Source organism: Oenanthe melanoleuca, chromosome 1 (genome assembly GCF_029582105.1).
Source record: "Oenanthe melanoleuca isolate GR-GAL-2019-014 chromosome 1, OMel1.0, whole genome shotgun sequence".
Classification (NCBI taxonomy): Eukaryota; Metazoa; Chordata; class Aves; order Passeriformes; family Muscicapidae; genus Oenanthe; species Oenanthe melanoleuca.
Genome location: NC_079333.1, coordinates 39,471,125 through 39,495,625, shown reverse-complemented (window position 1 = coordinate 39,495,625; position 24,501 = coordinate 39,471,125). Strand labels below are relative to the sequence as shown.

Here is a 24,501-nt window from a genome sequence, read left to right as displayed (position 1 = left end):
GAAAACACCACAAGCAGCCACAAAGACACAGTGCTATGAACAGCAGTGCAATGCCTCTACAAGCAGAAAGCACACACAGGAAAAACTACTTCTTGAAAATGGTCAAAGGGAGGTACATAATGATGTTGTGGATTCCACAGCTGATGTCTGAACACAGAGTCTTAGGAGTCATTCCCATACATTCCCATCAGCAGCTTTCACAAAACTACCTTTCATTCCTATACAGTTCTTAAAAGCCTCATTCCCATCCTATATGATCACATACATTCACCCATACTTTGATTAGACTGAAAACTATTTTAAAAAATTATACTTATCTTATCTGGCAGACGCTTTACAAATACATGGTTTAGAATTCACACTGATACAGACTTTTAAAAATATCTAAATTATATACCAGAAGATCCTCCCTGTGTTTTAGATTTAAGTATAATCCTCAAATTATACAACAAAAGATTCACTACATGTTAAGAATGTAAAAAAAATGAGAACAAAATCTGCTGTAGCAGCAAGCCATTGTATTTCAAGTCCTTCTACTCTTCCTCAGTGTAACATAGCAATACAACAGCAGAAGCCATCTGGTGTTAGACTTGGACTAACAGATTATTCTGTATAATGTAAGATACACTAAGCATACACAAACATCATTATTTCACACATGAGATCCAGATATACTCAAAAATATGTGTCTATCTGATAAATGTCTACTATATCCATCTTCAAACTACATTAGCTCTTGACTATAACTTTGTCCTGAAGTCATGCTCCTGCTGAAGAATTCAGTCTAAAGCTGGGAGGAGAGGTGGGGAGGATAGATTTGTTTGCTTAATCTTGAAAGATGTTCTTGGAGAAATGTCAAAAAGAGTAAAAAAATAATTCAATTGCATTCCAGTAATATCCCAAGGCATAACCAGGACAAGAATTTCTTACTGTGGTCTTTGAAGATCCCTGGCAAATTATATTTCTAATTTAAACTTTCATTTTGGCTCAGAAAACAAAGCCCTTCTCTAACAACTTCACTACTCCACCATTGGAGCTATGGATTTTCAAGTGAGGAAAAACAGTGAATACTAGACATTTTCTTCCCACCTCTAATGCTCACAAGCTTTAAATGTTGCCTACACGTAACGAGTACCTCAGCTTTAATCAGAAGCTAGTGAACAAACAGGCAAGAAAGAGTGACAGTACTGCAAATAATTCTTAAACCCTAACATATTCACTCTACAAAAGGACTTTGATGGAGAAATGAAAGCTTCAGTGCAAAGAATGCTGTATTTTGTTACCATACCCAAAGACCAGCCAGCTGACCAGTGAGATGCTTTTTTATAAACTGGGGCACAGGAACACAGAGACACACACCCCATCATCCAAGCGTAGAAGCCAACGAAGAACCAAACCCACTCCTTTACTGCTGAGCCAACACACTAGCCATGTGGGCAGACCTTCTCACCACCATTCTCCTCAGAGTCCTGCTAAGCCACACATTCCTTGGATATACTCAGCAAGAAATTATTTGTGAACTGCAAAGCCAGAAAAACCCTCTTTGGGACTTTAGAAAAAACAAAATCAGCCTTGGGGTGTCAGTCCTGCTGAACACTGAAAACTGTACTGGTCCAGCACGTTCCTTTGTAGCAAGTAAGAACAAAATGCCTTTGAAGAAGGCTGCCAGGAGCTGATCAGTCCATCCAGCTGGTGGAATAATGCTACTAACAAGATTCAGTGATCTGATGAGTACTAGCTTACTACCTGGCAAGGTTCTCTTCTAAATAAAATGCACATCTGTGGAACAGAAAGGTCCATCTGCTCACCCGGCTGTCACAGCAGCTAGACTTCCTTGCTAAGTGCCATAAGGGACTGCAGAAGCAGAACTTTTCTCTCTAGAAACTTCTCCATCAATAACTTTCTTCATCAGTAGTTTCTTCCTTGTACAACAAACTGCTCGCATGTTTCTGCTATCATCCTTACATATTAAAAAGGCAGTTCAAAAACTGAAATTACTGCCTTCTGTAATTCCTTTTTAGTTTTGTAAGTAATTGTGAAACTAGAAGACAGGTCTGATTTTCTAAATGGTCACTTGACAAACTCTGTATTAGAGGCAAGTACCAGAGGAAAGAATTAAACCCATGCTGTGGAATAGGAGACACATTCACCCAGAGCATATAGGAAAATTCTTTTACAATTACATGCCCATTTTGCCCCAAAAGGCTCAATAGGAATAGAATTTTCAGCATTAGATAACCTAAGCCACAAAAGCTAAGTCCTATATTGCTGCTATTCAGACTTAGCTCATGTTGTACAGAAACAGGAACACCGAGTCTAACCAAAAGTCAATCTAATCCAGACATCTAGCCTAGGGTGATGGACAGATCTTGCCGGTTGCTGAAAGTAGCTCATTTAGTGACTGTCACACTCTATAAACTTTTAAATAAAGGACCAAATACATATGGAGACCTAAAAGGTATAGAGGCTAAGAATAGTCACTTGGCCTCCAAGTATGCTGGGCACTGGAACAGGCTCCCTAGGAACATGGTCATAGCCCCAGTTCTGACAGAGCTCAAGAAGCATTTGGACAATGCTCTCAATGGTGTGACTCTTGAGGATGTTCTGCATGGTGCCAGGAGTTGGACTCAATGATCCTTGTGCATCCCTTCCAAATCAGGATATTCTGTGATTCTATCACAAGTTACTCCTTGGGCCAGTTTCTGTCTGCTTACTAAGTGCCAAAATATCTCTCTTTCAAGTACTTCTCCAGTCTCCCCCCCAGCTTTTGTAAATATTTAGCACAAACAATATCCTTGCGACATGGTCCCCTTCTAAGTTCTGTTTGTTACCTCCTTTGACAACCAAACACTATCACAACTGTAAGTTTAGAATTCTGTGAAACAATGTGCACAGGGTGACACAACCCTTCTAGGTAGGGAATTCAGCCTGCACTGTGGTACTGTTAAGGACAAAGTTACCAAAAAATTAAATTCTAATTTCCAAACGTAAGTCATCTTTACAGAACTACTAATAAGCCATACATCTGTAACTAAATATTTACATAATGGTGTAACTTCATATAAATAACATGTAATTTTAAAAGCCTGTGTGTATGTCTCTTTGGTGCATGTCTCCACTTTTTATGAAGTTTTTTTTTTTTTAAACATTCTCATATGCCATGGAATCTGGAATGCAAAGCAGAGCTTGCTGCTGGCAGACAGAAAGCAACTGGAAGAGTAACGAGCAAAAATGTAGTAGAGATTCAGCCTATGCTGGGATAAGAAGTGATCTTGCAAGACTCTACAGTTCCTAACACTTAATTTTAAAATAAATGCATACAAAGCTATATTATATCAATAGGTCAATGCATGTAAGAGGGTATCTGCATCTATCTACCAACTGAATATGCATGGACAACCTAGGAATTAGAATACGTATGTTCAACAATAGGAACCACCTTCACCTAATACAAACACTGATCTCCAAGACCCTTCCTAGTCTTTCTCTGTGAAAGCTGAACTTTTTCCCTTCAGCCACTGTGGTTCTAAAACTTCCAAAAATTATATCAAAGTCTGCAACATTTACTTAAAGTACACCTTTATCCTGTCAAATTAGTATAAAAAGACACTATTTAAAAAGGGGCAGGTTATACAGATGAAGAACTAAATGAACATTACGGTCATGCAGATACTTAAAAACTCGAGTTTCACAATTGATTGTAGTATTGAGTGTATACAAAACACAATTTTGTAGTATGACTGGCTACATAGGAACAATCTGCAACTGAAGTGAGCAAGGATCTAAGAGAAGAGCTAGAACTTGTTTTAGTAATTGGCATATTCCTTCTCACCTTCCTGTCCCCTGAGAGTTGCAAATTCAAGTGTTCATTTTCTTACCAACATTTAACATGGCACTACAACCTTACCTTAAGAGACAATGGAATTACACTAGGTCTACAAACTTTCACTGGAAAACTCAGGTCAAAACTGCAACATAAGAATGAATACAAAAGAGGACAAAGACACAATCTGCTCCAAAGCAAATTATCTATCTAAGGTCTATGTGCAAGCAGAAGAGGCTAAAGTATGCTGTGCTGTTAAGCATGATTCAAACATGATTCAGGAAGTAAAAGTATCTGAAGAACAGGAGTATATAAAGACAATTATCCCATCTCTGTTGTATCAACTGTAATTGTATATGAAACAGCCACTGTTTATTTTCAAATGTATAAATTTACGTCAGTATAGGAGATGTTCCTAGGAAGAACAATGTACCATTATTACTAAGTTTTTGTTTGTTTGTTTTAAATCAACACAGAAGAAACTATGTTCTTTTTTCATGTTCCTTCTGTTTTCCTTTAGGGAAAAAATGGTTGGAAACATAGCACAAAAAAATCAGAACAGTCACAATGAATTTTTATATATATGTGGCATATTTACAAATAATAGTCTTGTTTCCTTTCCACTACTGAAGGTGCAATCCTATTTCACAGATTAACCAACAAATGCCATCTTAAAGAGCACTGTGCTCCTTCTCTGCATACATATGGCCCAAACTATTTTAGTTGATTACATGTAGTAAGCCAAGTTAAGAAAGACTGAGAGAAAACCCCCCTCACTTTTCACACACTGATGACTTCCTATAAAGGATGTAGCTAACTAACACTCATAGAATAACTCATTCACAAAAATCATGCCTGGAACAGATAAAACTGGTTCAGATGTCCATTAACTTTCTTGAAGAAATAGAATTTGCAGCAAGATACCTGGGTTCTTATCCAGTCTTCAGTGCCTCAAGAGATGGAATTTCTTGAGGCAGATAACCTAAAGATTTCAATCTCATGCTAAACTACATCTTTCCCATTTTTATATTTTAGCAATCTTTTGACTTGCCCTTATCATACCTTTCCTGAGTTGTTCTTCCCCTATTTATCCAAAAAGACAACAGGTTTATCTCCAATATGCACACATCAGCCTTCAGAGTTTTCGTCTCTCTGCATCTTCAGTTTGCTTCCCTGTTCTTAATTCTAGCTAATGCCAAGAACTCTAATTTTGGGTAAATGGTTAAAACTTCTAAAGGCTCTCAAGAAAGCTCCCAGAAATCTCTCTTATGTTTCAGCACAGTAACTTGAGCTACAGGCTCCTGTGGCAGAACACTAGTACTTGGACAGTAACTTTAAGGGCTAAATTTAATGAGCACTATACAAGGTCTATACAGAAAGGAAAATATTCTCCTTTGTGGCATTTCAGACACTTTTTTGCTAGTCAGTGATCTCCAGCTGTCACAATACTTACACTAGCTTTTTCACAATATCTTTCATGAAAAGCTCTCATGGACTTGGGTATGTTTCACTGCCAGCAATATTTCGTAACAGGAAACTTCTGTCTTAAAGGTCTCAACTTGATTTCCCAGTTCTTGAAGATGAATACCCAAATTAGAACATTAAGTAGTCTTAAATCTGAGTGCCAACATCATGACTGTAAGTTCCACTGTGCTGAAGTGATACATAGTTACTCGACTTTTCCACTTCTCTCAAAGATTATTCAAGAGGCTACCCAGGAAGCATAAACTACCATGAACTCAGTAATAAAAAGTAACAAAACTAGGTGTAAGAGACTTTAGCAAAAACATAAACAAAACCAAATTTAAATTACAGTCATAATTTAAAATTAGTACATAAGCATTTGCCAGATCAAGTATCAGAAATAGAATCGCATCCAATAAATGCAGTTCAGTATTATTTAATTCAAAGCAGACTTTTGTTAATAGCAAATAGAAGTAAGCAAGTTCATCCAAAGAGCCAGTTTCAAATCCTACTACCTCAACTGACTTAAGTTTAAAAAACCTAACATCATATAACATGTGGTGCAATTCAGTAAACACAAGAGTTCTGACTCCTTCATGCACTTTATCAGATTCAGAGCACTGGGGGAAAAAAAAACTTCCCAGGGTTTTCAGTTGATATTCAACACAGTATCGTCTGTGAAATTAAAATAAATGTTCAATGAACTTGTCTCCAAGTAAGTGCTTTCTCAAATCACAAGACAATCCACTTGCACATTTCAACTGTTCTTCATTGCATGAACAACAGTATACATGCAAGCATCACTCTCTCACACACATCAGATAATTACATGTAAATTCTTCATGCTGTTTTAAAAATAATCCTTGCCTCCAGACTGCTAGCTTCTTTTCTAGTTTGTTATCACCCTGTTACAATTTAACAGTACATTTTTTTGCTAAGGACTCTTCATTTCTTTCTAAGTACATAAAGGGATTTCTACTTTACTATCAATATTTTTTCCCGACAATTCTTGGTACAACAGAAGGTTTGAGGAGCTATCTTAAAATACAGAATTTATGTCAATATTGAAACAGCAAGCCTCTAGTTTTAGTACAAATAAGCAAAAAGGCAGGACAGACCAAGGGAATTGTTTCCTTTCTCCTATTGTCCCTCATTAAGAAGTGTCCCTACAAAAACATACCACCTCTATTGCTGCAGGTTTCCTGGGATAAATTTACAGGAAAAATAATCACACTGTTTTATTTTCACATCAGAGCCTGAGACCTTAATTGTTGTGAATCACGACTTCCTGAACTTGAACAGGACTCATTTGTTTCAGGATAATCCAGCCTCCTGGCCTAGCCAGCAAAAAGTTTGATTAACTTCCCTTCTAATACTCAGTCATGAACAGCACAGTTCGGTCACGCCTGTTAATCTTTTGGTATTGTCTGCAGCACATGAATTGCAGCATGAAACAAAGCTGTCTAAACAGACCACAAAAAGCAGCACCAGAGAATAACCCTTGGGAAGTACAGGAACAGCAGACACACACAAAATACAGTCAGACTGTGAGAAAATAAATGCAACATGAACCTCAGGACAGACAGGAGGTGACAAAGCAAGAGGAAGACCAAGCACTCAAACTACTATGGCACTAAACCTATCTGCTTGCTTTCTGCATAATCAGATGAGAGAGTTCCGAAAACATACAGTAGCTTCAATAGCAAGAACAAGAACATTTCACTGCTGTCTAGTGACAGCCTCCCACCAGGCCAGCTGAAAAACAATTCTGTAGTCCAGGAAAAGACAGCTAGAGCAATAATGACCACGATATTGGATTTTGGAAGTAAAAGAAACACAAGCGGGAAACCAAACACCTCTGCTTCTAAACAAGATTTTCAAGGTATGTGCTTGATCCATTTAGGGAGGACAGGAAAAAATTATATGTTCATATTAAATGTAGGAAATGTAAATAAATGGCAGTATACCATGTCTAGTCAGTGAGAAAATGGAGGCAGAAGAACACTGCGAAGCACAAAAGCTTTCATGTAAACTGGTAGTAATTTAATGGAAATTCATAAATTTAACAGCACTCTTTTAGTCAGAAGAAAATAGACAAAATTCTGCGTCCTTAAAAGTTTGAAAAATTCATTTGAAAAAATAAAAACACATACACAAGTTCTCTTACTTCAACTATCAGCCTCTTGCTTGATGTAGCAGGCATCAACAAATTTAGAGTTTCAAACCAGGGTAACTAGAAGAACACTTATTGAACCTGACTCCTTCCCCCCTGATTACAACAGCTTGTGGTTTACTTGTATGATCTTTTTCATAAATATAAATTTTGCTTACCTGATGCCGAGTTCATGATGTTCTGCTGCACAGAAGGACTGGTGGGAGCTGTAACATTCATCTGGGAGAGCATGGCCTTCCTAGGATCCTGCCATGTTGTTGTTTGATCAATGTGACTAAGACAAAACAAAGAAAGAGTTAGGACAGTCATGCATTCACAATAATGACCTGCTAGTACAGAAAGTTTAACAACAAAAGGTGCAGCCTGCCAAAAACAGCCACATACAAAACCAAACAAGATTTGTTTGGATTCTCTCCAAGCATCACTGTATGTCAGATTCTCGACAAGGTACACACTGCATCTTTGGTTGCATAGGTTTTCAAATATTCAGCTTCACTGAGAAACATGCCACATACAGCAAGACTCCTTTATTTCTTTTTAAAGCTTCTGTATTTATAATACATGGTGCAACATAGTAAAGACTGCCCTATATATACTGGAGTATACAGAAACCTTTACGCTGGGGAACAATTTTCCATTTTTCTGCTGGTGGTTTTTGCAAAGCAACGAAAACAGGTAAAGATAATACAGATGTAAAAACAGTCCACTGTAATGCTTCACAGATCGTGTGTTTAAATTACTGCACCAGCATGTGCTACTCCTCCCCTGCATTTCTGACTTGTTATATTTGCTCAGCCCAGTTCTGGCAATAGTGGAAACAGGGAAAACACCACTGTACCCATAATACACATTCATCTATTTCCATTTAACTCTTACAAAAATCCATGTAACACTGTGAACTAATAAAACGTAAGGCACATAATTTATAGCCTTTGTTTTTATACGCAGTATAAGAGTGCAGAGTAAGAAATAGAAGGAAAAATGTTTTCTCCCTGCATTACAGAACCATTTTGACAGTTAACTGTAGGAACATGCTCAAACAACATTCATCAAATTTTCAAAACGTATCTGAACATGGGACAGATGAATGCAGCATGGAAGAAGCAGTTTTAGATGTACCTCCAATTTTCAGCACAAGGACAGCATTATTGATTCCTCAAGACAGCTTAAGCATACCACATAAAATACAGTTAATGTTCATATGGAGATGTTAACAAGGATAGCTATTTTAGGCAGCAGCAGCTTCCAGCTTTTCCCTAGCTCAGTATCACTTCAGAAAAGTCAGCATGCTCCTTACATGACCAACTACAATCAGCAGTCTTAGAGCCAAGAGCCATACAGGAAAAACCTCAAAGTAAACAAGTTGATTACATTAATATCATACTGATCATATGACTGGTTCAATAAGGCAAACTTGCCCCCCACTTACAGGGATGAAATGTTTAAATAAATCCTAGTAATACATGGAGGAATACAGGACTTAATTTTATTCGTATCTGCAGCAGGGATCAGGGTAACTTACAAATACTGTGTATTTTTAATTATCAAGTTAAATATTGAAACAGGATATTCTCCACAGGTAAAGATCTTTCCCTCTGTTTTGAACAGCAGCACAGAAAACGTCTCAATGGACATAACAAGAACTGACATCAACACTACATTATCCTTCCCTGAATTAAGTAAATTTTTTTGTCATAGTAGCTGAATTACATGACAACTGCCCCAATCCTTACATTCAAGGTCTTCTACAAGAGCTTCACCATATCTCAATAAGAAACTAATGTTAACACAAAAGATTAAAAACATTAGCGAATTATATGAAATCAATGTAACCTTCAATCGGCCACTATATGTAGTATGTATTATCAAAATAAAACTTAAAATTCTACCTACTCAGGAACAAGAAACATAGCTCTGTTTTATGTGAACAGAACAAAGTGAGTAAATATTCCTGGAAGTAAATCAAAATCTCTAGGATAATCAAGCAATGTAAGATATTTTATTTCACAAAATAAATTCTCAAATCTAACATCTATCTATCTATCTGGCACTATTTATTACTGTTCATTTATGTCGCAGAGAGCAAAACTTTGTTAAACTGGACAAACATAGTATAAACTAAGGAAATCAAATCAGACTGTACCATAAATGTAGGACTGTGGTTTTTAAAAAGCCTTAGAAAAACAAAGCTAAAACACCCACCACGTGCTAAGCATTTGTTAGCAAAGTTAAATCAATTCTAGTATCAAGAAGAGTGACTGTGTTCTAAGACACATCACTCACCATCCTCCACCAAAAAGGACTTCGAAAGTGCTGTGCATTACGAAGAGCACAAGCTGCATCTCCTTACCCATCCACAAGTTCTACAGTCAAATACAAATTATTCGCATTTTGACAAGAACAACTTCAAAGAAAAGAAAAATGTTCTCATTTTATGCACATAAAGAGCATTTCTGCAGTTACTAAGAATCAGAATTTCCAATTGAAAGAAATCTTTAATTAAACATTATCACATGCCTAAAGATTGGCAGATTCAGATTCTAACCTAATTTTAAGAGTTTAAGATTTGGGTTTGCTGTGGTGGTGGTTTGTTTCTCTCTCTCTCTTTTTTTTTTTTTTTTTTTTTTGAGGGAGAGGGCTGTTAAATATTTTGATTTGAGTTTTTGTTTATGTAGGTCTTTGTTTTGAAGTACATTGGAAAAGAAGCAGGAGATCTAGAAACCAAAACAAGCAAATAAAACCAACTTTTTATTTTAAGAACCCTTTGGGTTTATTAATAGACTAATAAAATAACACTATTTTAAAAACAAAGAACTCATTTGCCCTTGTACAAAGTGTAATATACCTTCCCATAGATTCTCCAGTTGCTGCACTGAAAAGAGATACTGTTTTGTTAAAAGCAATGTGAAAAACAAACTAACACAAAAAACACAGTCAAAGAATTACTTATATGCTTCAAGAAAGGCTTATCTCAGAGGCCTTCAAATTGATATTCTTGTTTTGTGTTGCAATTACAATGTCCCCATTGGCAGGTACACTTTCCAGGGTATGCTGAGAACTTCATTTGTGTAATAGAATTCACAGTCATTATAAAATCCTATGTTTTTCTTGCCCTTTTTGCCTTTAATAGCATAGAGTCACCTATATATGCTACATCATTTGTAATTAGAACTTCCCTTGCATAGAAACAGGTATTCTTAGGATGTCCATTATTAACATAAGCAGGTCAGAACCACAAGACTATTTTACTGAAGTGTGCAATAGAAATGTAATGTTAGGAAGAAAAGCAAAGGAGAATGAACAGGTATTTTAATTCTCAGTACCAGATGAACATACTGTATGAAATTTCTGCAACAGCAAAAAAACCATAAGAAGTCTGATCTACACATAAAAGAATAGATAAGAATAAATAATTCACTGCTTCTCAGTACATTTGGTCATGACTCTTCATGAAAGGACGTTTCAAAAATTTTGTCTCAAACACACAGAAAGACAAGCTGTTCCTAAGTATAAAAGTATTACTGTAAAATCTATGCAAGCATCTCTCCATAAAGTAAGCTTGTGTTTTAACAATCTAGACAAGATGAGTATTTTAGGTCTGTGAGAAAATTATTTTCAGTCTCTAGTGAACTTGAGATTAATAACTCTGGATTTTGGTTTTCAAATTTTTGGTACTGTTAAGAATTCACTGGAAATCACATTTTATGAAAAGCAAAACATGAACACATACCACTGACCACATCATGACAGACCTCCCAATGCTGTTGATGTGGCATTGAGTACTTTTTGTTCTGGGGATAGCTAGGAAAGTCTTTGTGTAACATAAGCAAGTGAACAAATGAAACTAAACCTAATTATGTTCTATTTTTGGTGTGAAATTTAAACTTTTCATTAGATCCCAAATGTCAGCTGCTCCATTGACAAGTATGTCACCTATGATTCTGTTTTACATTACATGAATGAGATGTAGATTCTATTCTTTCATTTTTCTTTTGTCTTCCTAACCAGCTAGTTTCTTCAATCTACATAATATATCACTTTCTGAAAGGTTTTCTCTTTTTATTTATATTTTTCTATTAACTTTCATGACTACTAAGGAGAAAGTGTCTCCTCATAAATGCCAGAATTATTTTAGAGCTCTCACCAGTATATTTCAGCACATGAGGTCTTGATGTATGTAACGAAAGTTAGCTTTCCTAGTAACGCCAGGAGAAACTGTATTTCTGCTCTTGAAGCTACCATAAATTGTCAAAAAAAAATTAAAAAAAAATAAACTAACCTCTTTACCAAATCTTATACAAACTTGTCCTGTGCACAGGTAGTGTAGGGTATAGGAAGACACCCACTTAGCTATCCTTTTAGCAGGCAGAGAAGAAATCAGAATTATCTACTTCTTCAGAGGCTGAGCTCTACAGCAGAATACCAGTGTGGTGGTCTGACCACACGGCAGCTGTTAAAGTGGCAGTATCCACTAATTCAAGAATAGATGCATATTCCTAAGAAAGTGGCAATAGCTAGAAGGCCAAGATCAGTTTGGCAGGGCTGATGAGCTAGGGAGATTTCCACAGGTAAATTTTCCATAGCTGAGTTTAGAAATGGGATGAAAAAGAAGGTTTGGATTATAAGGAGCCTCAACATGAACTGCTCTAATTACCAAAAACTGGAGTGTGGCATGCAGAGAATTCTGGGTTATGGCTGCTGATGATCTTAGGATATTTACACACAATGGAGTGGATTCAGCTTTGCCCAAGGATAGAAGGCATGACATTCTTTGTGCATGCACCCTTTTCCTATCCTATTCACGGGATTTTGAGAAGTGGAAAGGATTAAAACATGAATCTAAGTCTTCAGATATATGGGTCATTTTTAATTAGCATAGCTGACTTCATAGGTGCTGCAACAAAATTACAGATTTATACTTTAAATACATTACTTGAGATTATTTCAATTCCAAGCAGCAACAGTACAGAGAAAAGCCTGAAGGGGAGATGAGACAGCTCAGTTAGCAATTACCTCTACCCTCACAGTCCTCCCTAAACATTTCCCTGAATTTGTACCATTCTTAAACAACACTTAAAGTGGTTCTAAATCCTTTAAGTACTTTCCAAATGGCTTTGTAAAGAAAAAAATTCAACAAAATCCAGAAAAGGCTGATTATAGAGCAATGAAAATCTCATCTGCAGAGAGATTATATTCTACCCATTGCTGGGAAAGCATTGTTTCTCCACTTGTGTTGTCCATTTACTTGCAGTATTTCCTTAGGTTTCAGGACTATTACTGTCTAATTTATATAAAATCACATGGCAGTAAAATTCAGAACTTCCTAATCTCACTGCTTCCCAAAATCAGAAAAAACCCCTAACATTTGTAACAGTTTATCTCATAAGTAAAGGATGGTAATGTCTCCAGGCATGGTCTAATTGCCTGAAATAAATAGAAACATTGATACAATTTTCTGAATATTCCTGCAATACATAAAATAGCTATATTTTTGAGTTTTCCTTATTCTTCCTCCTGCTTGGCAGCCTTAATGCATTAACTACACAAAGCTTGTATTGGACTACTCCATCTACACCACTGATCATGTTCTCACCAAACTGCACCACAGGCATACAATGCCAGAGAGCACACTGGTGAAATGACAATAGACAGTTCTAACCTTCATTCAGCTTGCAAAAGCATACCTTAAAATTGACATGCAAGTGCTCAGTGAAATCCTGTGGTGCCACAGCTGTGATTTCATTAAATTTGAAATAAAAGCAAAAAATAAGAGAATGGTGGGCACAAGTACCCTGATCAGGTGTGAAGAGAGCCCGTCAGAGCCCAAGTTCTTTAACCTAAGTATGAAATAAAACCACATATTCTATCCTATGAAATTACAGTCCTAGGCAGCAGAAATTATTCCAGCAAATTAATGGTTTGAATCTGAACTAGAAAAATGCAGTAAGGGAAACTTAAATGCATCTGACAAAAGTCTAATTTGTCAAGAAACAGATTTTGCACACAGTTATTACTAGTCAGACAAGTTCTTCTACAAATCCCTCTGGAATTTATTCCTAAGGTTGTTGAATATTGCAAGACACTAATAGGTAGCAGAAATTCCAGAAAGCATGGCCCATGAAGCTGTGGACACTGACAAAGAAATAAAGAGCTTTTACAAATACACAAAACACAGCATTTAGTATTAAGGTATTCAAAGGCAGCCTTCATTAGCACTGGCCTACCTGCAGACAGTGCACAATACATACACCACAGACTTAAAAACTAAGCTTCCCATTCTGAGTATAAACACCTCTCACTTTTGAGGATGCAGAACAGCGCTGCACTTCTTAGGAAAGCACTCATGGAAAGGTCCTCACTTCAGAGTGTGTAATGCTAAAATGGATGTGTAGGCAGTCTGACCACACATGGATGATTAATAGAAAGAGATGAACACACGATATGATGTTCAAAGGTTGGCCAAGATAGAACCACTTTCATTATAATGTGCTCTTGAAACAACTATCTTTTGTCAAAGCAAAAATGGAAGCAATAACATGCTAATTTTTGCACTTAGTATTCTTTTTCCTCCTGCCCCTTTCCCTGCCCTGCAGTTAAGGACCTCATATAGAAAAAGCAGGGGTGGTATCACAATGCTTATTTCCCAAAAGTATTATTGTTGGATTCTTCCATGGATTTCCCAAATAAAATAATTTTCTGAGTTTCAGGAACAAATAAGGAGTATGAGGACATTTTCATTTCCAGAGCTTTTCCCATTACTTTGAAAACTATAAGACATAGCAGTATTATAGAGACTAAAAACAAAAATCCTTGTTTTATAGTCTTTTTACTAGTTCAATTATTTTCCAAAGTCTATAAAGGTCTAAATGCTGTGCTCACATTCTGTATCACCAGATTTATTTAAACGTTTTCTCCCAGTACCCCAGCAGAAAAAAGGGCTCTTTTTAAAGAAAAAAAACCACCTCCCTTTCTTTCTACACTACCCCCAAAGTTAAGAAGTCTGATTCCTATGGCTAAGTCATTCAGAATTCATCTTTTTTTCTCTCCTTAATTTTCAATGGTAGAGATAAAAATATACCACCAAGGAGGGCAAATCTAAAGGAAGAAATGTCTCTGCTACTATGTCAAGTGAAATTACTATATTTGTTTGACTTTACAGATACTCGCCTACACACCTGCTTAGCAAATGCAGAAGACCTCCTCAAGATGCCTTCTGTAACACTGAAAACCATTTTGCCTTCTGTAACACTAAAGATTACACAAACACTAGCTTTCATATTTATTAAGGGAAGGCAGATAATTTTCAGAAATGATGGGCCGTGGAGTACTTTATCACTGTCTCGTGTCCTTTTATCATCTCATTTCTCTCTCTTAAAAGTGCTTCTTTGCATGAAGAGAAGCCAGGCAATTTTATGCCCCTCTCAAACACCCTACTTTTGTTGCCTGAAGGTTTTCAAGTCAGAGAGGCTTGCCTAAGCATGCTGCAATAAAAGCTGCTATAGCCAGCTGTCTTAAGTGTCTAAAGGGGGTTGTTCCTAGCAATCCTGTCAATTAACCCTGAGGCTAACCAATTCTAAGGAAAACAAAATATTAAGATAAAAAGATTCTTTAGGTTGTTTCCTTATTGCTCTAAGTAGGAAGTCTCAGAGGGCAGTTCAAACTGCTTGCTTGAGTGTTCAGACAATGATCACTCCCAGATGGCCTTGACAGGATGAGCTGACTCTTAGGGAACCATTAGGTAGGACCTACTGGAAATGAAGGCACAGCTTTCTGCTACAAAGTGAACCTGTTTTACTTGCCATTACAATCATTAATATTGACATTTCTTCTTAAGTTATGCTTCGGAGTTCACATTTCATACCTTAAAAGCTGATCATCTGTTCAGATGTTCTCAGTTTTAGTCACACAAATAGTCCTATGGACTACCTTTTCCCTCATTTGAGTGCTGCACTTTATTTAATAAAAAAATCCAAGTCATATGTTTCCTTCTTATGACTCTGGGGAGAGCTTTTTATTTTTACAATTCAGACAACCACCAAGTGCTGCTGAGGTAGGAGGCAATTATTCCTGTCCCTAAACTAAAGACTGCAGAATGCTAAGTAAAACAAAGAAGATAATCTTCCAAAAGCAAGTTGCTGCCTGAGTCAGTACTTGTAAGATATCTGCTCAGTCAACCCAAGGCAATCTTGTATACTGTTCTTCGCCAGCAGATTATTCTTTTTCCTCCCCCACCCTTCAACCCCCTGAAGACAGATTTCACAAGCTGCAATCCACCAGAGGCAACAGATTTCTTGACCCCACATACACCACATTGTCTGAAGGCTATGCTTTGAAAAGTTATTTTTATTTACCCATTTAACCTAGAGTAGCAAAGAAAATACAGAGCAAAAGCCTGAGAAGAAACCAAACCCCTTAGTGTATAACTTTAATCTTTATAGCTATCATTTAAAGGTACAGTACACTTAAATATATTTGCTATATTTATCTTTAAAAGTGACCTTAAAATATTTTTGACCTGAGAATTTCAGAGTTTCACATTCTACATTTCTCTTCACCATTCACAAAGAGCTTAAGGAGAATCGGTTTAAACAGTATTCAAAGGCCCATTGTAAAATAAGCAAAGGAAACTAAAACTAATTTTGAACTCAAGTTTCACTTCACTTTCAGAAGTTTTCAACTAGAAATAATTATTTTCTCTTTTAGTTTATTATTAAGAATTTGGGCATTCACAGAAATGGAAAGGTTGAAGGGATTATTGGAAGTCATCCAGTCCAACCTCCCTGCTCAAGTAAATAACAGAGTAATAGCGAAGTCCAGGACTGCATAGAAACTAAAACTTTGACTGTAAAATCATCATCAGAAAAACAAACCCTAGCTTTCTAGAAACAATTAAAGTTTTCATTTATTTCATTAAATCATCATAATAAAAGCCAATACTTCAGCATTTATGTATCTGATTTGCAGTAATGTAACCTGCTTTCTGAGTATCTTTTGGTACAGAGGGAATTACAAATAAGGATGACAAAATATGTCAAGCACATGATTTTATTTAAAAGCATATAACTTAAATTACTAACAATTCTTGAAGTACTAACAGTTTAGTCTTTGCCAAAATTAGCAACTACCATGCTTTATCAATAAACAGTGAAGTACTTATTTAGAAATTATTCAACCCCCAAAGCAAAAATCACAGATCTCCTAATTTCACTAAATTTCAGCAATTGGTAAGCATTGAAGTTCCAAAAAAATCCTAAATAACTTAAAGTTATCACCTTAACTTAGTATAAATTAATCCCAAATTTATAATCAATATAGTCTTCATCTACTATTTATGAAAATCAGCATTTGTCATTTGGTGAGGGGAATGGTGAAGGGACTGTGCTGCTGCCACGAGAGAGGGCATTTACATTTTTAAAAAAACATGTACTCACCTAATATATGTCTAGCATTTAAAATCATGCTTACTAGTAACACTAAGATACTAAGCCTCTTTAAAGATATGAATACACCCTACCCACACAAGAGATCAGACTACAGGTCACACACTACTGGTTACTAGTAACTTCTGTCTCAGAAGAGAATTGTGTGGGTTTTTTAATGGCTAACATCATTATAATCAACCTTTCCTCCTAGTATAGCCCTCCCCCACTTTCTAACAGTTCAGTTTAGAGATTTCCCCAGCCCAAATTTTATGCTTGGATAATACAGTATTTGTTTTCCTTTAGGAAGTGAGATCAGCTCTTAATAAAAGAACTCCCTCACAGTGTTTGCACACCATTAGTCAGCACTTCCCCCTAACCCATCCCTTTCCTCCACTCCCTTTCAGTTCCAAAAGCTGCCATTATTGGATTCCAGCTTTTTAGGATTTTTGCCTGCAAATTCATAAAGTATTTTAGAAATCCCCTGGAGGGTGAAGCAGCTTTTTTCCATGAGCATTGTCACTCTGAACTCTTGGACGAACTCAGTTCCTTTAATCTCTTCTGTAAGACAGATTTCCTATAGCCAGAAGTTTTATCACTATCCTACAGGAGGACCACATTTGCCCATCAACTAGACAGCCAAAAGTGTTTTGAAACTTTCAATTCAAACCAAATTCTAAGTGCAAGCTCTGGAGGTTGTCTAGGTTTTGTCTGTTTGCTTGGGTTTAGCTCATTCAGTAGTTAGCATATAAAATTTCAAAGACAAAACATATTTGTTTCATAACCCATGTTTGGAAAATATAATGCTCCTGATGTCAGAAGAGCCAATATGCACTATCACATATCAGTAATTTCAACAGCTGAGTAATAAGACACAGTTTTTCTGAAATTTAAGCAGTAGATTAGAGAACACAGTTAATGGAACCATATTGATCCCAGTTCTATGCCAAGCTCTCAGGAAGTAAGGCTGTATAAAGGTTACCTGATACACACCCGCTGGGGCAAGGCGCCTAAACTGCACATGAGCAATTACAACACTCAGTGACTCACTGTCACTGCAAACTTCAGAATATATCCACTCTTGCCCTTTAAACTCAGTACTCTAAATTGTAATCTTCAGATCAGAGGATGACTGATATATCAAGGAGATTGAAACACCCAACATATTTTTAATTCATAACACTTCATAGCCATCCACACTTAGTTTGCTAAAACTGAACACTGAGCTAATGTAATCGTTTTGGTCTGCCCCATTCCAGTAATCTTTGATATTCCCATAAAATGTCTGAACTGTATTTATCAATGTGAATTGATTGCTTCTAGTCACCATGTAAAAAAAGCTTATTGTAACGGTGTCTTTTTCTTTCCACCTGATTTTTATATTCAGAATTATGGAAGAAAACAAACCACTCTGCTCTTCTTTCCAAATTTTTTAGTTTTGAACTAAGATACTTGAATAAACCAAAAAGTAAACATTTACTTGGCTAATGTTTTCTAAGCTGTGGTTTAACACTTTATAGTTCCAGGTACTTACACAACAACTTCCTTCCAGAATTTATCACTCAAAGCTCAGTAGCAAACATTCACTGTTTAGTGTTATCTTAAAACTTATTTTGCAATCACTTCATTATCACTACACAGGTCATAATTTTTAACTTTATCTCAAAACCTTTTAAAAGTAAACTGTACATTAAAAAGAAATAAATCTATTCCTAGATACTGTGATTGTAGCTGTATAAACTGGAACATTAAACATTTTGGTCACTGTTCTCTGGTAGCTTGTTATCCTTTAAATACATTTTCAGAAATCTGTTCCTTAAGAAAATTGTTACAAAATTGTTCAAATGAGAATGGAAAAGGACTGTTAAATGTCTGACAATATGACATGCTGCTTTACAGCAAATCTACTAACATTTTCATGTATATCAAGAACAACAAAATTTAAGAGTACCCCAAGAGCAAAGAATATTCTGGAGAAGACATATGAAAGAAAGTCAACCAGGCCCTGGAGTTGACTGGCTGTACTTCAGAGTCCCATTTCTTTGTGCTACATTTCTCCTCACCTCTGACTTGACTACTCGTATATGCTGAGCTTGTCAGGATTGCAATCTTACTTAAGCAACCCACAGTGGTCCTGTAATCTTGCAGCCTATCTGGTAACTCTCCTACTCTTCTATAGGGAGCAGCTGCTTGGACAGCAAGCATCACCCAAGCATCCAAATACCCCCTTCTGTGCTAGAGCATGTACCGAGCTGGCTGGAAGCTGGTGCTGCCAATTCTGCTCCCACATGTGGGAGGAGCAGGGCCTGGGGCACCCTCATCCTGCTCACAGAGCAGCCAAACTGCTCTATGCTGATTCCGTCAATGCAATCACTGGGAGATTTGTCCCTTAAATACAGTAACTGTAATGAGACCACATCAGTGTCAGTACACACAAGACAAATCTGCTGATAGACTCATGCTGATACAATATACTTAGAAAATAGTCTGTGATGAGGGATTTCAAACAAAACAATTTCCTGAATATCTTCATCAGATGCTAAGTTATCTAGCACCTTATCTGAAAATCACTGTATATGTTAGAATAAAGATGTCCTGCAGGTGAAAGCTGCTGAAGAGCAGTTTGCACTAAATTAAAAATTAATTTGCATCCTATCCAGAACTGTGCAAGGATCTAATAAACTGTTTAATTACTGAAGACCTATAGCTATTTTGTGAGATAATGACACTCAAGTAATTTCTGTACTTTCATAAAATTGAAGGGGACTACAATTCGAAACAGCAGATGTTAAAACATGGTTTACGTAACTGCTATTTATTTGTTTATTTACAGTTATGTAAAGAAAGAGAATCACTGTGAACCACTTCAGCACAGTACTAGGGAGTGGCAGAGGAAAGGGTGAAACATCAAAAGAAAGTGAATACTGTAGGAATAAAAGAAGAAATGTCTTGCAGAGAGATCTGGCAATCTTGTAATACCAACTTCTCCCAAGGAGCCAAGCTGCATGAAGAGATGCTATAGTAGCCAAGGAAGGAGGTCAAATCTGCAAATTTACAAACCACAGGAAGAATTCTTGCGAAGAATGAATGAACTATTGAATCCACTGGACAGAAATATACTGGCCTAGGAGATTCAACTGGGATGCAGATTCTCACCAGAGTAGAATGAAGTACTGAATAAAAACATTATGAACCCTCTTCTACTCTTGGGCAGGGGAAGAACACAGAGCGCTTCAGCTCAGGTGGGAAAACGAATCCAATTTGTTGAGCAGAAAACTACCACAGATAAGCAACACAACTTATCAGAATACCAACAGCAACTGAAGGACACAGGAATTTGTGTATCAGCGGCGGAAGAACAGTGAAGGAACATAATGGCGAAGAGAAGCTAAAAGCTGATACAAAATTTTCCCAGTGTCAAGAACAGGTTTGACTTTCAATTTGTACAAGCCAAAACAAAATTTTACATACTTGCAAAGCAAAACTACAGTTCTTTCTCTAAACATGCATTTAAAATTCATTGTAAGCATCGATTGAGAAAAGGAAAAAAAAATCATCAAAAGCTGCAAAGCAGTAAGTTTTACAGTAAAAAATATATGCCAGCTGCATACAAGAAATGATCACTTTCCAATGCTAGAGTTTTTTTTTTTTAGCATTGTGCAATCCTCTTTTGAAAGTCTTGACCTCCGAGAAAAGTTTCCTCACTCTCACAATGCAAATTATTAGTTGAAATGCTTTTACTTCACCATGAGTGGTAATAACCAAGATTTTCCCTTAGTTTTGAACTGAAGGGTTTTCTAAATATGCAACAAATATCCCAGTACCCTACAGAAATGTGCACACACTTTATGTAAGGTGGTAATACTGTTCTCAGCACAGAGAATGCCAGTTCTGACTTAGCAGTTATGCACAAAGCTACCCATTTGCTCCTTGCTCTCCTTGTTTTTGCTTTGCTGATCAAAGGAGTTGCCAAGTTTTTTCTTCACCATTACAAGGCAGGAAAAATGGCTCTCCTCGGAGAGGCCCCCTGTGAAGGTCAAAAAGGTTAGCTCCACAAGCCCTGGAGTCTGCTCTGATGCTGGAGTGATTGGCTGGCTTCCCTGCAGTTACCCTGCATTTCCCCTCCTTCACAATAGTGCACTGGTTATGGAAACTAAATATGAAAGAACTTGGTGGGGGAGGAAAGAATTTCTATGGTGACACATTCTAAAACACTCAGAAGTTCTACTTGTTTGAGCAGCCTGGAAACCTAGCATTCTAAATAATTTGATTTCTTTCTGGAAGACTCAAAAATTTCAGCTTGCAAGCCAGCCTCTCTATTTTGAAAGGAAAACCCAGAAAGTTTGCTTGTTTTTAGCACCCAAATACATAGGTACTAGTCTGTCTTGGTCTGGAAAAGTTTATGTTTACTTGCCCCATCTCTGGACTTGAACAAGTGGAATTCACATGTCCCACTATCTCAATGAAGACTAAAATGAAACCAACTAATCAGGATTCAGATTTGTAGCAATTTCCAGGTCCAGAGCAGTATCACACCAAAGACACTCTTACTTTCAGGTCCTAAAGTTAAGTAATGAAGACATCATGAGACATCCAGCAAAACAATCAGTAGGTACACGTAGGGAAAAGTAGTATAAATTTTGTGTACTGAAGAATAAACTTTCTGAGGCTTCATACACTTGGGACACAATTTCATATCACTTTACAAATAAAACTTGATTCTCAGCATTGCTCAAAAACTTTTCTTACCACCCTCAAAGTCAAGCCAGGCTCTTTCCTCTCTATGTAACTGTAGGTGTCAAGTTCTGTCTCCAGTGCCATCACCCGTATGTTTGGACAGATGAAGCCAATTAAAATTCAGCCAGTGTGTTTGATGCTGAACCTACCTCTGCAGCTGTTCTGAGTTCATTATGTTACCAAGAGTCAAAAGTACTTCCAGAATAGTCAAGAAATGCAGCCCCACTAGCTAGGTATTTCAAGCTGTTTAAGTACTCTCAAGACTTAACAATACCTAGTAAGAGAGAGGCTCACACTAGAGCTTTATCTTCCTAGGTGGAATCAACAGGCTTCCTCTTCATAACCAGTTGCCTCTGTCCACAAAACAGTAAGGAAAACAAACCCTCTCTATTGGGACACAGCAACAAAACACTGAGAATAACAGAATCCTAGGCTGAAAACAATAAAATACATAATTAAAGAAGGAATATTATAGATCATACAAAAGCACAGAAGTGTAAGTGGGATTTTGACCCAGTTACTTGGATTCATTCATCTGTAAAAAGACATAATAAAAGTAGAGACACCCCATGGGGTCTCCAGAACTACTTCAACAAGTTTAGATGCAGATGCAAGGAGAAATCCATACAATAGCCATATTGTAATAAAAAGCAAAAAGTATATGTAGGAAAGAGCTGCATCTGATCATCACTAATATTTACTGGAGAAACTTTTAAAGAGGTACAAAAACACAATACCAAATTTCTCTTCTCTCTTGCAGGACAGCTTTTATCATCAACACTTGCCATTTCTTTTGTTAGCTGGTGTAATAAGGCATAGCACTTCTGACAAAAAGCTTTATCAAACTACTCAAGCCTCTTTAGGGGTGGACCACAAAGGTCAGCACACCTAACACCTACCAAATCTAAGCCTTCCTCCACTCTCATACAAATGCTGGGTACACAGTGTTCTGGCCAGCAGGAAGCACAGACACCAGATCACCTGAGACATTTGCAGCACCCACATATCGCTTAACTTTCAAACTTGCCATGCAAATAAAACCCCAGAGGAGAAAGAACTGGGTCAAGAGTCAATAACACGTGCCATTTTGCTACCAGGTGCATCTTTGACCCCCCCTCAGTACAGACAAGAATACTCCCATGGTATATGTTGTGATAACACTAAGGCATTTCACCAGTTTTTGTTACTCAGGCAATACAAGGAAAAAAAAAACCACAACCTTTCTTATGCCATCACCTACCCAAACCACGCTAGGGAGCTCTACTAATGCCACCACATTTTCTGGCAAGTATTTATTTCATGATTATATTAACCCATTTCTATCTACAGAATTAAATTTATTATCTGAAAAATGTGGAGCAACATGCAGCTCCTGTGTTCTTACAGTCCCCACAGCTAAGAGAAAAGAAAAAGCTTTCATGCAAAATATCTAAAACATCCAAAAGTAAAAGAATCAACTGTAGACACTAATAAATGAACAAAAAGCCCTCTCCATAAGCAGCAGTAAGACCAAGATATCACTCAAATCTGTAACATGGGAAAAGGCTAAAGTTTAGAACAATTGTTTTGTAAGTTTTTATGTTAAAGGTTCAGATTGCTGCAATGCTTTAATAATGACACAACTGGGCCAAGGAAAAGATGCACTGTAACCAGCCTCTTTCTGCTGTATGTAATACAGGAAGGACATCCAAGACTGTTTTGGAAAGCAACCCCCTCCAAAAACATACTTTACAAAAATGCTGAGTAATTCCCTCATACAATACTCAAGCAATACAAGAATCTTTGGAGTGGTTGAAGAACCAAGTGTCCTACATTGATTCTGCAACTGAACAGAAGAAATATGTTCAGATCTATTGCCCTTTTTTGAGCAAGTTACAGAAAAATTAATAAAACCAGCCTGAACACCTATCTTTCTCAGAATTTGAATTTAAAAAAGCTTCATGTAGGGCAAAACGCTTAAATGTTTCATTTGCACCTCGGTTTCATTTCATGACTTACATGTAACCAAGAGGTCAATAAGCTAGTAATTTCCAAATTAACAAAAAATACATAAATTGACATAAAAGAAAAATAATATAGACAAAAATGAGAATGAAGATCAAAATAATTCAGTTTTACATTTTCCACTTGAGTAATATGGATGTCTCAACTCACTAGTATGACACATGACCTTCAAAGTTAGTTTTTAGCTTAAACTGTAACAGGCCTTATTTTTTAATTTAGCCTATAAACACCAGTAAACTTAACACTATGCTGATAAAAGTGCACCAGTATTTCTTGGAAATGCAAATTATACCATAAACATGAAAATGCAACTTCCAAGATTTTTATATCAGAGCAACAGAACCAAAGCAATCTTTACTACAATTTAATTTTCACACCAGACAACCTCACATATACCCACAGAGGTAAACCTGATCAACTAAAAAGTGAAAACCCTTTTGTTCCTGATATTTTAAATATCACAAGGTTATAAGAGAATGCAGAGGCTTTCCAATAGGAAAGAGAAACAAGATAAAGAACATGTGCCAAAATGTTTGCTACAAGGCAGCTTAGACCAGTGGTCTCCAAACTTCTTTACCACAAACTTTATTAGTAAAACAACTTTGAGTATGCGCCCACAATATATGCACATTTATAAAAAATATACGTGCAATACATGATGTACATTATAAAACATATGTAAACACAGGAAGAAGAAAAGGTTGTGCTAAAGATGAACTAAGCACTATTTTACTTCTTAATTTTTATTTATTAACAGTCTAAAACACATTTTCCTCACCCCACTGGACTGTCTTTCACAGCACTTGGGTTATATAGACCCCATGCTAGGAGACCACCAGCTTACACTGTCCGAAAGATGTGTGACCTCCTGAAAACTATTA

General features: G+C 36.7%; 1 protein-coding gene across 8 annotated transcripts in view; it reads right to left on the bottom strand.

The window, feature by feature from the left end:
* The window catches only part of YAP1 (Yes1 associated transcriptional regulator), an 82,854-nt gene that overhangs the window by 31,131 nt on the left and 27,222 nt on the right, over positions 1–24,501 (bottom strand). For all 8 annotated transcript variants that reach the window (XM_056482290.1, XM_056482306.1, XM_056482297.1 and 5 more), the window contains exon 3: positions 7,619–7,734. In XM_056482290.1, the coding sequence (XP_056338265.1) occupies positions 7,619–7,734 (116 nt within the window). The remainder of the gene's footprint in view (positions 1–7,618; positions 7,735–24,501) is intronic.